Genomic DNA, 15,857 nt, shown 5'->3' with positions numbered 1-15,857 from the left:
GATCCTTGCTAAACCTACAAAAATTTCAGTAATTGATAGTTTATGCTAATGTGTCTTCTCCAAATAATACCCTTTTCAAAATAACATAACTGACACATGTTCTGTAAATTAGATGCTTTGCAAAACCTGCTTATCAGTAGACTGAGTGATGATTTGGAGGGAATAAACTGTCTTCTTGATTTTAGCATAAACAGTGTTTTTATTTGTCCTGTGCAGTGTCCCTAGTAGCATGAAGTCACTTGTAACCTGTTTTTTAAGTCAGTTTATCTTTATTCATTCCCTCAGTAAATATTGATTTCCAACTGCAAGCCAAACCTTGGGCTAAGTCCTGTAGAGATACAGTCATGTAAATAAAAAAAATGTGGCCTAGTGTTTTTGGTCTTAGAGGAGCTTTTTATGTCATGAAGCAGTTTATCATATATTGAAATGGATAAGACTTTCCAATATGAAATGAGATAGAATAGGACATACATTCTAAAGGAGGCACAAACACAGACATAGTTCAAGGAATAAGAAACCACCCCTGAGTGGTAGATCAGAGAAGACTTAAGGAAACAGGTGGGATTTTAGTTGAACCTTGAAGAAACTGTGGGATTGAGTCATATGTAAAATTCATAGAATATTCAGTGTCAGAGGGAAAGGTACTACAAAGCTGTAGATTTGAGGAAGCATTAAACATCTTAGGAGGCCAGTTGGTTTAAATGATGTCCAGTGTATGGATATGTGGTTCTTTATCTGTAAGTGGGGATATTAGTGCCACACAGGAAAGTTGGGACAATTAGATGAGATTTTGTATTTTTTCAGTACTCTTGTATTCCTGCAAATTATTCTTTGTTATGCAAATATAAAGTGTATGAAAGAAATGAAAAGTAAAGCAAAGAAAATAAGAAAAGTTCTGTGCCAGAGTATAGGGGGCCTTAAATACATGATTAGAGATTGGGAACTTAATTCAGAAAGAAGTGGAGAACCTGAAGACCCCAGAGCCAGGAGTGACTTATGCACATCTAAATTATGAAAAGATGAATATTTGTTTCCAAAGCAGGGAGAATAGATGCTGAAAGTCCAATTTGCTAACTTTCATAAGAGAAGAGGCAGAAAGTAATTAGGATAGTGGCTGTGAAATTAGAAAGAAGATGCTTGTAAAAGATTAGAGTGGTGGAAATTATAGAGTGTGGCCAGGACAGAAATGATTGTGAGGGAAAATGCAGACAAGAAGGAGGTGAAATTATAGAACCACAGAGTAGACAAAGGAAGAAAACCTAGAGAAAAAGAAATACAGTGGGGAGTAGAGAGCTATTGCTATGTTATATTGAACAATGATTTTTTAAAAAGTGTCAAGGAATAAGGCTCATTCTATACAATTGAGGAAAGTTAGGATTAAGAAGAGTTTGAACTGGGCAGTTGGGAAAGTCTTATTGGTAAAACAGGTTAAACACTGCTCAAGGAAAGGAAACCTTCATTGAAATTAATTCTTCATAGAAAACTGGGAAATGTTGCAGGAAGATGAAGGATTTAATGCAGCATCAACATTCTTTAGAAAATAGTTGGTGTGGAAGGGAAATAGTTGGTGGGGAAGGGCTAAAGATTGTGAGGGATGAGGTATGTCTCAGGAGCTTAAGGAACGTGGAAAAAACTCAGTGGAAACTGTTTCAGACAGTTGTCAAGAGATGGAAAAGGGGTCTGGCAAGCAACAGGGTGACTCAAAAGAATAAAGACAGAATACAATTAAGTGGACTGCCAGCATGCTGGCACCTGTTCTGCCATACTCATCCATCTGGAACAGCAGCAGAACAGTGAACAATGAGAGATTGCCCATCCTGAGATTAAAAATTGGCAAAAAAGATGCTAGGAGAAATGAGACCACACATCAACCTAGGATGGGAACTAGACATGACTGGCTCTGGGTTTCAGGCTAGGCAAGGGAGGCTGTGAAGCAGGAGTGGGAGAATAGATAGGGATTTGGAAAGATGGGATATTCTGATGAGGAGTAATAGCAAGTAAGTGAATGAATGAGGTGAAAGGTGATATTTCATGGAGGTAATGCAATTCCAGGTATGGGTGCAACTGAACATTTTAATAACCAATATGGAATGAAGGTAACTCTTTTTGAAGTAGAAGAGATGAAGGAATCATAAAGAGTGGGAGAGGGATGGTAAACTGAGTTTTTAAAGTCCCTGCATAATATGGTAGGAAACAAAACTAAAAGAAAGATTGAGTTTGTGCCAAGCAAAGACAAGCTGTGCTTACTCTAACAGTTTGAGAAAAGTTGTGATATGAGCTTAGGTGCTGCTGGGGAGGGCCTGCAGGTCACCCAGGCAGCTGCCTTCCCTGCACATTGCGGCATGAATTATTTGTAACACACAGGCTGGCTCCTTAGTCCAGCAGGCGGTACTGTCCTTTGTGGGTGAACTTGGTTTATTAAAACAGCCCACATAATTTATGGTGAAAAATATAACTAATCAAATGGACAGAATATTTGTTTCTTCTGAGTGGTCTGTCATCTTCTGCAGATGCAGAAGTCTTCTGCATGACTGGAACCTTCAAAGTATAACCAGAAGTTGCTGGATGAGCATGGAATCATGGTATGATGGGTTAGTGGCATGATCTTGATAGCTAATGTCACCAAGCTCCAATGGTCTGATAGATAGATCCACACTGAAATTTATGATGAAGGAAGATGGTTTTCTCATTTTATGGGCCAGCCTCCCCTCAAGAATGCCAGAAAAGATGGCTACATTTTCTTCTGGAATTATTGATCACAATTGCCATGTAAACCATTCTGTTAGCCTGTTTCTTCAGAAAGTATACACTGCCTTTTAATGATCAAAACATAAGTTTTCTTCATATAATCACAATTTGGTCCTGCCATCTTATTTGCAGGTTACTTTGATTTAATTTTGGCTCTCTTGAAGCGTGGTCTCATGGCTGATTTAGACACATCCCTTCAGTTTGGATTCTTCTTTATTTTAAAGAGAAAGCTTAACTTTAATGTGAAGTTCATGATACATTTGGACCCAGTTATCTGTATCTTAAGAAAAACTTTGATTTGTCATAAAGAGACACTATAGTGGTAGAATGACTATAAAAGCATAGGCCCTGGGCCTAGCACAGTGTGAAATAATTTAGAAGCATTTATCTTTTTTAATTCTCACCTGAGTATTCACCCACACTTACAGATGAGGAAGCCAAGGCATACAGAAGTTGACTAACTTCCAGATTCATGCTGTTAGATGCAAAACTAAATTGAAATTCAATTGATAGTTCCAAAGCGGGTGATTTTAACTGTTATGTATTATTCCTGGTATTACTCCCCAGGAGAAAGGACGAAGCCATTCAGCCCAACAGAGAATATTGCTACTGCTACTTTTAATGGTGATGTTGAATATAGTTTTAGCTCCTACTTTATACCAGGTACTTTATGTACATTTTTGTGAATTATTATTTCATTCCTGTAATATAGATATAATTTTATATGGAGATAATTAAGATCAAGGAGAGTAAATCACTTTTAGAAAGTCTTATAGCAGGTAACTGGATTCTCTGACTTCAAAACCAAAACTCAAAGGCATTTATGGAGGGAAGATCATTTCATATCTAGACGTAGCAAGTTGCCCAGCATTGCTCAGGCCTAGAGTGCATGGCTGAGTGAAGGAGTTGGAGGAACAGGGAGATTTAAGGGATAAAAAGGAATTTTTGAATATTTTTAAAGGGTGAATATATTTTTGAGGATCAGATGGAAGATCGGGAGCTTAGAATGGTAGAAAAAGAGACTCGTGTGGTGGCAAAAGAAAACAGAAGTTAGTATTTTTCTAATAGACTGGAGTCATATAATGAATAGTATGGTGGAGAGAAACTAATCCCAGTTATTTAGAGGTGAACAGATCATTCATAGTTTTTCCTTTTTAGGTGGGTGGCTTAGATAGGATAGTTGTTCTCAGATGTTACAGTACCTTAAACCTCTAAGACCAAGAAAACTCAGTGTCTGTTTTTAAATTCAAAGCACTGGAGAGACGCTCTATCACATCATCTACAGCATAGTTATAAATGTGGTAGTGCTAGTGGGAATGGTATGGATAACATTTTGGTGGCCAGAGGTTATTCTTGTCTTTTTAACTCTCTGGTGGGTATATGTTTGGCTACAATAAAGCCAGAAGTAGTTTTTGTGTCTTTGGCTTTCATTCAGAAACTATTTTACATTACAATAAATCACCAGTCTTTAGCATCAGATCCCTGGTGATCAAAGTATTCAATTACAGTATCTGATAAAATCATGAATATCCTGGTGGTTATTTTATGTACATCCTCTTCCTTCAACAGTGAACCTTTTTAAAAAACTGGGTTCATTGGGAAAAGGGAGTCTTTATTCCTTAGTGTATAGATGGGTATGTTTGAACAATGGTGAAAAGCAGTGTTATTGGGGCCTAAAAGAAAAGTATCCTCTTCCTTTCCTTTCTAATCTTTTTGCCTAGTTTTAATGGATTTCAAGTATAATTGAATGTGCCTCTTGGGAGTGAAGGCTACATTCAATTAAGCTAATCGTATGGAGAATAGCTGGTGTCGATTTTAGGGGTACCGAAATAGGAGTGGTTTTGGTGTAGTCAAGCTTTCACAAAGTAGTTGCATCTACAGAATCTGTTAAGTCATAGACCTTAGATTTGACAAAGACTTAGAAGTAATCTTGATTGACATCTCACGGAGTGGAACAATTTTTTTCTTCACATCTTTTCTTGACAGCTGGGCATGAAACTTCTATGTGAGAACTTCCAGCAACTTCACTAGGCTGGGAGCCCTAAGACCGTAGGAGGGGAGGGACTTCGCTTTCCACTCTACCCGATGTGGCACTGTGCCCCAGCAGGCTTGTTGTGGAGTAGCTTGTACTATTGGAAAGTCCCACTTATTACCGTTTCTTCAAGCTTTAGTCAAGGGCCTTGGAGTCAAAAACATCCCAAATTAAATTTTATTTCTGCCCCTTACTGTGGGTCTTTGGGTGACTTCCTAACCCCTTTGGTTTTAATGTGTGCATGGGAAACAAGAAGGCAATATTGCCTAGGGAGTTTGTCTATTCTGAGACCTATTTGTAGAGTTGTTTAAAAGGATGAATTATATAATGTCTATAAATAACTAACACATAGTAGGCACTTTACAGGACCTGTTTCCATGGCACCTAATTCTAATCTTTTGCTTAGTATGTTGTATTTGATTCTGAGTTCAGAATCTTAGTGGTGATCGGTCTGGCAGAGAGTGAAATAGAACGATTGCTTTATGTGTATGGGGCATTATATGAGGTTTTTTGTTTGTTTGTTTTTGTTTTTTAAGGAGGTAAGGTATGATGTGGACAGCTGAGTAAGAAACTTAGAAACTGTGCGCTAGCAATGGAATACTGCCTTTCCCGAAACGATGGCAGTTTAATGGTGATGAAAAGCAAAATCATTCGGTTGTCTGGTGGCATGGAGAGAGAAGGGAAATACAGGCTTATGTCAGAATTTTTTTAGCATCAACAAAGACTTCTAAACCCAAAACAACTGGCAGAAAAGTGAAAACTTCAGTTACAACTTCAGTTACACCATTTTTTGGTCTACATTAAAACTCTCCAGCAGAGTGATTTCCATTAGTCTCACTATTGTTTTCTGAAGCTTGTTTAGAAGTCATCTGAATAATTATTTTTTTAAAAAGTGACTATCTGATGCATCTATTTATAATGCTTATTTTTAAACTACTCATTATGCATTAGGAGAATATCTGAAGATCCAGGGGTTGTGTGAATTTGTCTTTTCCCTGATGGTTGTAACAGATTGGTGATGTTGAGAGAAGGAAAAGCTGCATTTTCTCCATCATCTTTTCCTACTTCAAAATGTATTTGCTTTATAAGAGAGGACTCCCCAGATATTCTCTTGTGGGAGCCTTTGTTTTAGGAAGCATGTAAATGATTTTTAGGTATCCCTTAAAATATTACTGCATTCTTTCTGAAAATCTGTTACTAAGAAAAGAATACCTTCCACAAAGCAGGACAGGCAAATTCTGATGATGACACTTCACCAGCAGTTTCTATGGAAAACAACAATGCTACTTCTTCATTAAAAAAAAAAAAAAAGTGTAAAACTAGAGAGAACAAAAGCAGATGTGCTGAAGTTGTTGGCTTGTCTGTTTGATAGGGGCACAATAAAACTGTCACCATATCAGGGGAGTGGATTGCTTTAGAGAATCTATAGCATAAATCTAAAAGTTATCTCACAGCACAAAGGGACTTGACCAAAGATCGTGTATGTATTTCACAAACTGCTATCGATACTGTTTTGAAATAGAAAACTTTGTTTCTGCTTCATTTAGATTCAGAATGTTTTTGGTACGAAGCATACATAAAATATCGATGAATTGGCAGATATGGCTGGGTGGTAACGATGGTGCATTAAATCGAGCCCTCGGTTTTTTAGCCATGCTGGAGAACCCAGAAGGTGTGTGTGTGTGGTAGGGAGGACCCTGCCCTTGAGCATCAGGAAGACCTGCTGGTGTCGACACCCACTCACTTCCTACTTCCCCACATCTTTCTGTTCTATCCTTTTGACTCTGACCAAATAACGGATTTTTCCACAACCCCAGGAATGATTTTATATCACATCATGTAGATTTTGAGAGATAATTTATTTATCAATAAGTAATTCAGTAAATATGTAAAGCAATGATGAATTTAATTACTTTTAAAGTGCTGCTTTTAAAGGGTAACTTGTGACAATAGGTTGTTTCCTAAGGGGAAATAAATTAATATATGAATGTTTTTTAAAAGGAGTCTATTTATGCTTATGATTTATGTTCAGTTAGGGAAAATGTTTCTTGAAATGATTTTCTTGTCATTACTCTGAATGTTATATCTTCTCTTCCGTGTCTTTATGAATAACTATTAATTCAATATCGGTGTATGTTGTTTATTTTTGTAGTTAAAACAGAGCCAATGAGCAGCAGTGAAACAGCTTCAACGACAGCAGACGGGTCTTTAGACAATTTCTCAGGTTCAGGTAAGGAATGAATATCAGATTTTCACATCAACACCAAGCATTATTTTTTCTAGTTTACTCATGTAATGTCCCTGTGTATCTATATGTATGCATGTATATGTGTATATGTGTGGGTATATATGTACTTATGTATATATACATATAAAATAACTTTGCTCAGAGTCACATATTATCAATTCTGGTTTCATTCATTATGAAGGAGTGGTTGCTGAAATGTTGGTATTCAATAAATGGGGTAAAAAGAGTTTTGTTCTTCTCCTTTCTTCTAATTATATTTACTATGCTGGTGACTCCTCCCCCATTCTCTCTTAGATGTATTATTTTTTCAGGTCTTCAAATTTGGTTAGGCAAAATTTGGTGTTTTACACTTCTAAGCAGACTCGCTAAGCCATCTTGTGAAGTAACTGTCATATCAACTATAGATCTAAATTAAATAGACCCTGTAAAGCAACATTAAGTTCTTCAGTTAGTTTTTAATATCCTTCACATTAATAAAACCTGCCTCCAATAAACAAAATATCCAAGTTTCACAAGTGTCATAATGAAATGACTGACAAGAAAGTGACTGTGATCATAAGGTGGTTGTGAGAATGTGATTATATATTTGCCAAGTCACCCAGCCCAGCTTGGAGTATTTCATTTAAAAATTATTTATATAGGAGATAATTCTTAGAATTTTGACTTTTTTTATATTGCCTGCTATAATTTTAGCACCTCTCTATTGGAAATGCTATAATTTCATAAAGTTGTGATTGATTTAATCAAGCTCTCTGGATCATTTGTTTAATACATACCACAACAAAAAGAAATTGTAAATACAAAATGAAATGCAAACACACAACTTTGATACTAATGATACCAGGTAAAAGCAATAAAAAATAACAAAGGGTGCAATATCCATTTGGTCTTTCCTAAAACATTTATTAGAATTTGACTTTTGCCCGGCTATATGGTTGGTGCCATGCTGACTTCATAGGTGTATGAAAATGGTCCTGGTGCAGGGCTTAGTGGGATGAGCAAACGAACAGACCATCACAGTACAGTTTGATAATGCAGAGGGAAGCTCAGAGAGCCCAAAGAACACCCAGGAAGGGACCTAGTGGAGACCAGCTTGGGGTGGGGTGATCAGGGAAGGTGTCTTGGAGTAGGTACTCAGTCTTGAGAAATGAGTAGGAGAAAAGCACTGGGAGGGAGAAGCTGGACAAATGGACAGTCCATGAAAGGAGACAGCAGCACAGAGGGTGTGGATCTTTGGGGAACTGTTAATGGTTCAGGGTTCCTGGTGTATGTACAGTGTGAGAGCAAGGGCATGTTGCAGAGGGAGGCAGGGGCTAGAGTCTAAAGAGACTTGTGTGAACTTCATGGAATTTGTGTTTTCTCCTGTGTGCAATGGGAAGCATCAAAGGAAGGGGGTTGCATGATCATATTCATAGCAGAATTATGACCACCATGGCAGGATGAATTGGGGGCAGGTGAGCTGAAGTGGAGAAATCAGTTAGAGATTTTTTTGTATTAATTTGAGCAAGAAATATTGAAGACCTTAAATAAAGCACTGGCAATGGGTATGGGAAGGTGATGGATTTGGTGCATTTCATTTATGAAGTAGAATTTATAGTGGTCAGTGACCATGGGTATAGGGGTAAGTGAGGCAGAGAAAGAAGTTAAGAGCCAGGAAATGCAAGAGGAGCATGGTTGACAAAAGAAGACAGGAAACTTAGTTTTGGGCATGTTGACTATGAGGCAACATCTACCTACAGATGCCAAGTATATTAGTGTTTGGAGCTCAGGGGAGATTTGGCGTGGGAAATTTGAAAGTGTACAGGGAGTTAAAGCTAGTGGGGTAAACAAGGTTGAAGACAGAACTCATGGAAAGCTAATATGTATGACGTGGGTAGAAGATCAAATGAAAATAGGTAATTCGGAATAAAGCAACAGTTTTGGCCAGGCATGGGGGTTCACACGTGTAATCCTAGCACTTTGGGATGCAGAGGCAGGAGAATCATTTGAGCCCAGGAGTTGGAGGCCAGCCTGGACAACATAAGGAGACCTATCTCTACAAAAAATAATTTTTTAAAAATTATCTGGGCATGGTGGCATGTGCCTGTGGTCCTAGCTACTAAGGAGGCTGAGACTGGAAGATCACTTGAGCCCAGGAGTTCAAGGTTACAGTGAGCTATGACTGCACCATTGCACTTCAGCCTGGGTGGCAGAGTGAGACTTTGTCTTAAAACAAAAACAAACAAAAAGCAAGAGTGTTGAACTGGAAGCAAACACAGGTAAGATTTTTAAGGAAGCACTGTCAACAATGTGGATTTGTACACAGCTCTTGAAAATTATTTGTAAAACATGTCTTGAGAAAATGTTAACTATATTAACAGAAAAAGCAAGTTATGAAAGTCATATTTTCAGTATAATCACAGTTTTGCTTTCTTAAAAAGGCATCTGTATGTACACATGTGGGCCTGTGTATATAGGTCTAAAAATTGACAGTGGTTCTCTCTGGATGGTGGAATATAATTTGAATGTTATTCCTTCTGCTTTTGTCTTAGTTTCAAAATTTTTACATTATATATGTATATATAAAACATTTATACTTTTAAAAAGTAATAATTTTAAAGTCCAAGTTAAAAATCATGTGCTACAAAGATATATTTTTTTGAAAATATCTATGGAAAATAGTATTGCATCACTATCACTGTTTTTTTCTGATTTTGGTAACTGTATTGTGGTAAAAGAACTCTGTTTTTAAGAAATACACAGAAAAAAAATATATGTGTATATATATGTGTGTGTCTCTCTATATATATTTTTTGTTTGTTTGTTTGTTTGTTTTGTTTTGTTTTGAGACAGTCTTGCTCTGTTGCCCAGGCTGGAGTACAGTGGTGCGATCTTGGTTCACTGCAACCTCTGCCTCCTGGATTCAAGTGATTCTCCTGCTTCAGCCTCCCAAGTAGCTGGGACTACAGGTGCATGCCACCATGCCCAGCTAATTTTTGAATTTTTAGTAGAGACGGGGTTTCACCATGTTGGTCAGGATGCTCTCAATCTCTTGACCTCGTGATCCACTCGCTTTGGCCTCCCAAAGTGCTAGGATTACAGGTGTGAGCCACCGTACCCGGCCAGAAATATTTATAAGTAAAAAGATATCACACACAAAACTCCAACAGAATGTGAGGTATATATGTGTATGCATTTTCAGACACACAGAAGAAATCAAGGATAAAACTAATAACATGTTGGGGAATTTGGATGAAAGATATCTGGGACGTTTTGTGCTGTTCTTGAAACTTTTCTGCAAGTTTCAAATTGTGTCAAAATTTAAAATTAAAAAATTACAAGCATCAATGGGTTAGCCTGTAGCAGTTTCAGTAGATGGGTGAACTTGACTTATCTTTGTCCCTGTTGGACCACATGACCAACTTCTGTGTCTCCAGCATAGCCCTTCGCAGATAGTATGTGCTCCTAAAGTTTATTGAATGAATGGATGATTTCATGAATAATGTGGGGGAGTGAAGATGAGGAAAAGAAAAATGTCTTTCAAGTACATAGTGCTAAAAATAAGGGAAGGAAAGGAAATTCATTAGAGAGAAGGATGGCATTTAGGAGGTCAGGGTGGTTTCATACTGCTGACACAAACTCAACAGAGGCAGAGATTAGAGGTGTGGGCGAGTAGGGGGATAATTGATAGAGGGAAGCCCCTGATGGGACAGCAATAGCACAAATCCAAAACAGAAGTGGATCAGGCTAGAAAAAGAATAACTTGTCCACTGAAACATTGGGGAAGATGCAATATGAAGTGGTGCAGATGAATTGGAAGTGGACAAGGTGGCAGCACATTCAGGGAGTTCCTATACAATTCTGTTCAGACCCTTCAAGGGCTCCCATTCGTCTCTATGGGTAAAAACCAAATCCTTAAAAAGCCCACAAGCCCTGTCATCGTCTGCCTCAGAGACTGTCTGACCTTGTTGCCTGCCCTCCTTGCTTACTGCTCTTCCTCCCACGTGGTAGACGTGCTCCCCACATAGTGCCTTTTTCGCTGGCAGTTCCTTCCCTGCATACCTGCCTTTATCTCCCTGACTTCAAGTCAGTGCTCAAATCTCGCCTTCTCATCGAGGCCCACCGTGACCACCCGACTCAGTGCAGCTCTCCTGTTCTACTTCTGTTCTACCAGGCCAGGTTCCTCCCTACTCTTTCCTGCCAATAATTATGAGCCTTTTGCAAATGCTGTCATTCTCTTGTGCATTATGTTTAGTGTTGGACTCTCACCCCACCAAAACGTAAGCTTGTATTGGCGGGGATTCTGTCTTGTTTGGTTCACTTCTGTATCCCTGACACCTAAAACAGTACCTGCCACATATTAGGCACTCACATATTTGCCTAATATTTGCCATGTATTTGAATTAAAGAAAACATGAATGAACAAATGATGGCTTCTACTTTTTCCTCTGAAGTGACTCAAAATGAGAGTAGTGATAGGCATATGAGCTTGAAGAGTTGAAGAAGACTGAAATTGACTTAGTAGATGCTGGGGAAGTCTGAAGCTGCCTAGAAAGAGAAGGGGATGGACAGTAGAGCTGAAGGTTCAACAAGGCTGGAGCTAATGAACATGGGCCTGTATGATGGAGTGATTTTTCTCTATAAGGGCTTAGCAGGCCACATAAAAAGACACTGGGCTTGATCCAGGGTCAAGGGTTTGCTAGGTAGAGCATGGTAGAATATGAACTTAAGAAAATTGAGAGTATCAGTAAAGGAATGGTTTAAAATAATTTTTCATGTATTCAAGACATGTAGAAAGAAGGAGAGGCAGGGGCTAATACCTTGAGAAAAGATAGGGATGTCAAGTGTTCTTCATCTCTTGATGAGGTTGGATAACACATGAAATGAGAACAAAGGAATGAAAATTCCAGACAGAAATGATGTTCCTTACTTAAACTCAATGAGGCCTTCACCACATGCCTCTGTTGTTAGTTTCTCAGCCTTCATCACTACTTTTAGGATTAATTCTTGGTTTCTGTCTTCCTGCCAAACTATAGCCCTATGAGAACAGAGATTTTGTTTGTATTATTCAGTTACAGTCCTGGTGGCCTTCATGGTATCGAGCATAGAGGAGATGCTCAGTAAATGTTTGCTAAGGAAATGAATGAATTGATCAATGTGATTATGGCTTGAGACCATGGAGTGGGGAAAAGGGGCCAGGATGTGGTCTTGAGCTTGATGACTGAAGGACAGGGTTGAGGCCTAGACAGACTGAGAAAAGCGGTGGATATATAACCCAGGGTGATGTTGGGGCTTATAGGGAGACATCACCAAATCCTAAAGTTTTTGATAAATGTGCAGTGTCCAGGATGCGGGTCATTCATGGAAATGTTGAAGATCTGTCGTCAACCCCAGAGAAAGAAAGATTTTGTGGGAGAGTAGAAAGCCAATGGTTTGGAAGAAACAACAACGAAAATATGTTTTCAGGTCTTTGTGACATCTGGAATCTGAGAAGCAGCCTCAACTTGCAAAAGATACACAGGAGAAGCAAGGGCCTTAGAGAAGGGCTTAGCTGAAGGTGGAGAGGTAGGTGGTGGAGAGGCTGAAGCTGTAAAGGATCTTGTTTTCCATAGTTTGATTCTCTGTGTTGAATGCAGAGGAAAGAATCAGGAGAGCTGAAGGGGTTGGGTGAAGGCATAGGAAGCACAGAGCACCCTGGAATCGATATTCTCTTATTTTTACATTTTCTTTTCTCTCTCTTTTATAAATGATAAAAGAGACAAAAATCAACATACTGGAATGGCTATGAACAGGGCTTAGGGTTTGTAAAATAAAGAAGTTTCTAAGTCTTTAACTCCAAGCTGTTCTTTACCTCTGTGGCCACCACTCCTACTTTCTTCTCCACAATGGCTTAAAAATTCACATGAACCTGGCCGGGCACAGTGGCTCACGCCTGTAATCCCAGTACTTTGGGAGGCCGAGGCGGGTGGATCACGGGGTCAGGAGGTCAAGACCATCCTAGCTAACACGATGAAACCCTGTCTCTACTAAAAATACAAAAAATTAGCTGGGCGTGGTGGCGGGCACCTGTAATCCCAGCTACTCGGGAGGCTGAGGCAGGAGAATCGCTTGAACCCAGGAGGTGGAGGTTGCAGTGAGCCGAGATGCGCCATTGCACTCCAGCCTGGGCAACAGGGTGAGACTCTGTCTCGAAAAAAAAAAAAAAAGTTAAAAATTCCCACCCTAACTATTATTCGTGTCGTAACAAAATAGATGGTGAGGATAAAGAAGAAATGGAGCCACACTGATGTTGGTGATTGCTATCTCCACCTCTCTTTCAAGGAGCCCTAGCACCTGCAAGCCTTGAGGACATAGTGACTCACTCTTCCAGGGAAGCCCTCAGGGATCTTGGTGTGGGGAGAGTGAAAGAAAGGGGAGGCTGGTTTTCCAAGGCGTGTGGCTGAACTGAAAATTGCAGCATTGTTTATCATGGTTTCAAAATATTGTAAAGTGATGCCCATTTACTCTTTATCAATGAAAAACAATATTTTAATGATTTCAATTTTAAGAACAAGAGGGATTGCAAATAAAGTGTTTTTAATATCTTTGCTGCCTCTGCCATTTCTACAAAGCCTACATTTGTTAAGTTGTTAAGTAAAATGCTAGTTGATGTCTGGTGATATTTGAAAATTGAAAATAGAAGCAGGAATTCTTCTGTAGGAGAAAAAATATTGTGTAACAAATATGGTTTCTTTATTTAATTGTTCATAAAAGGTCTGATTCATTCATTCAACAATTATTTATTGAGCACCTGCTATATGCCAAGCAATGTTCTAGGCAGTGGGAATATAGCAGTGAAATGGTACACAGGGTCTCTGCCCTCATGGAGCTTTTATTCTTTGGGAGAGACAGATAATACATGGTTAAGTGTTAAGTGCTGGTGTACATAAACAGGCAACTAAAAGTACTAAGAAGAAAACAAAAGCTGATCAAAGAATTTAGTAAAGGAATGGATGGGAGTCCCTTTTAGAGGAGAGGGCATCTGAGCAGAGATCTTGGTGAAGGACAGGAATAAGTTTGGGTTCACTGAAATGTGATAGGAGGATAATGGAGGGCTTGGAGTTGAGGGTCAGGGAGGTTTGTGGCATGACTTAATTTATGTTTTTAAGAGGTCACTGTTTGATGCATGGAAGGTGCTTTATGGGGAGAAGGGTGAGGTGAGGGCACGTGGAAGGAGGGAGACCAACGTTTTCCTCGCTCAGAAGAAAGATGACTGTGTTAGTTCATGTCTTCCTAGAAGAGCCACCAAGGCAGGATTAACTGTACCAGGATTTTGTTAAGGAAAAGAAGAGAGGGAAGGAAGGAAGGTTAAGTTAGTTGGGAGTGCAGTCTAAGAACATTTCAGCAAGGCCATCAGAGGAGCCCCAGGTCTCCCAGGAACAGGCAGGCCTACCTTAGTATTCCTGGTGCATTGTCACTGGTTGGGTTAAGCCCTTTGAAAGTGTCCCCTCACCCCTGCCCTGCATGGCATAGATGCATTGCAGGGCTTAACAGCTAGGCCCTTGTTCAGCTTCATCCCCTGCAGCAGAAGAACGAGGAGGTACATCTTCTATTTGCCACAACGTTGGTGACTGGAACAGAGTGATAGATGAGAAGTGAGAAGCTGTGAGGTTTGGGGTATATTTTGATGAGAAAGCAGACTGGACCTATGATCAAAGGGTAGGTGGGGTGTGAGGAAAAGAGAAGAGTCAAAACTTTACTTCTAAGCTTTTGACTTGATTGTCCGGCTGAATAGTGTTGACATGAAGGAGCCTGGGGGAGGAATGAGCTGAGGACCTGCCAATTTCAAGAGTTGTTGCTCCTCCCAGTGGTCCCAAGATTGTGATTATTATTCACTTTTGATTCCCCTCTCCCTTCCTACAAAAAGATTGGAGGAGCTTCTTTCTGTGTTGGACATAGAATGGAATAATTGAAACAGATAAAGAGATATTGGTTGTCCATATATTCCCAAGGCTCTGTGGCAGGTGTAATTTGGAGTTTTCTAAGGGCAAAATGACTGTTTAATTTACCTTGATAGATGATCTGGGGTCATTCCCTTTGTTTTAGGTTGTTTTTGTCCTATGAAATTAAAATTAGTCTGAATTCCTGGGTTACTGTTTGGAAAATTTAAAGTGTTTCATGCCATTACTGAAAAGGTACTTGAGGTATAAGATGGCAGATTTTTTAATACAGGCCACACAGAGATTGTAGGAGCCATACAGGGGTTTGAATTTAAAGAAAGCCCAAGAAATACCATTTGACCCAGCCATCCCATTACTGGGTATATACCCAAAGGATTATAAATCATGCTGCTATAAAGACACATGCACATGTATGTTTATTGCGACACTATTCACAATAGCAAAGACTTGGAACCAACCCAAATGTCCATCAATGATAGACTGGATTAAGAAAATGTGGCACATATACACCATGGAATAAAAAAGGATGAGTTCATGCAGCCATAAAAAAAGATGAGTTCATGTCCTTCGTAGGGACATGGATGAAGCTGGAAACCATCATTCTGAGCAAACTATCGCAAGGACAGAAAACCAAACACCACATGTTCTCACTCATAGGTGGGAACTAGACAGTGAGAACACTTGTACACAGGGTGGAGAACATCACACACCGGGGACTGTCATGGGGTGGGGGGAAGGGGGAAGGATAGCATTAGGAGAAATACCTAATGTAAATGACGAGTTAATGGGTGCAGCAAACCAACATGGCACATGTATACCTATGTAACAAACCTACACATTATGCACATGTATCCTAGAACTTAAAGTATAATTTAAAAAATTTTAAAAAGCCCAAAAGATATGACTTATT

General features: G+C 39.2%; 1 protein-coding gene across 22 annotated transcripts in view; it reads left to right on the top strand.

The window, feature by feature from the left end:
- EYA1 (EYA transcriptional coactivator and phosphatase 1) overlaps positions 1–15,857 on the top strand; it is a 336,777-nt gene that overhangs the window by 191,314 nt on the left and 129,606 nt on the right. For all 22 annotated transcript variants that reach the window (XR_012416932.1, XM_015454952.4, XM_015454950.4 and 19 more), the window contains one exon: positions 6,933–7,010. Coding sequence is in view for 17 of the 22 variants with exons in the window: in XM_015454952.4 (XP_015310438.1) it covers positions 6,933–7,010 (78 nt within the window). In the remaining 5 variants the exon portion in view is untranslated. The remainder of the gene's footprint in view (positions 1–6,932; positions 7,011–15,857) is intronic.

Source organism: Macaca fascicularis, chromosome 8, assembly GCF_037993035.2.
Source record: "Macaca fascicularis isolate 582-1 chromosome 8, T2T-MFA8v1.1".
Classification (NCBI taxonomy): domain Eukaryota; kingdom Metazoa; phylum Chordata; class Mammalia; order Primates; family Cercopithecidae; genus Macaca; species Macaca fascicularis.
Note: the sequence above shows the minus strand (reverse complement) of the source record. Positions and strands in the feature narration are given on the sequence as shown.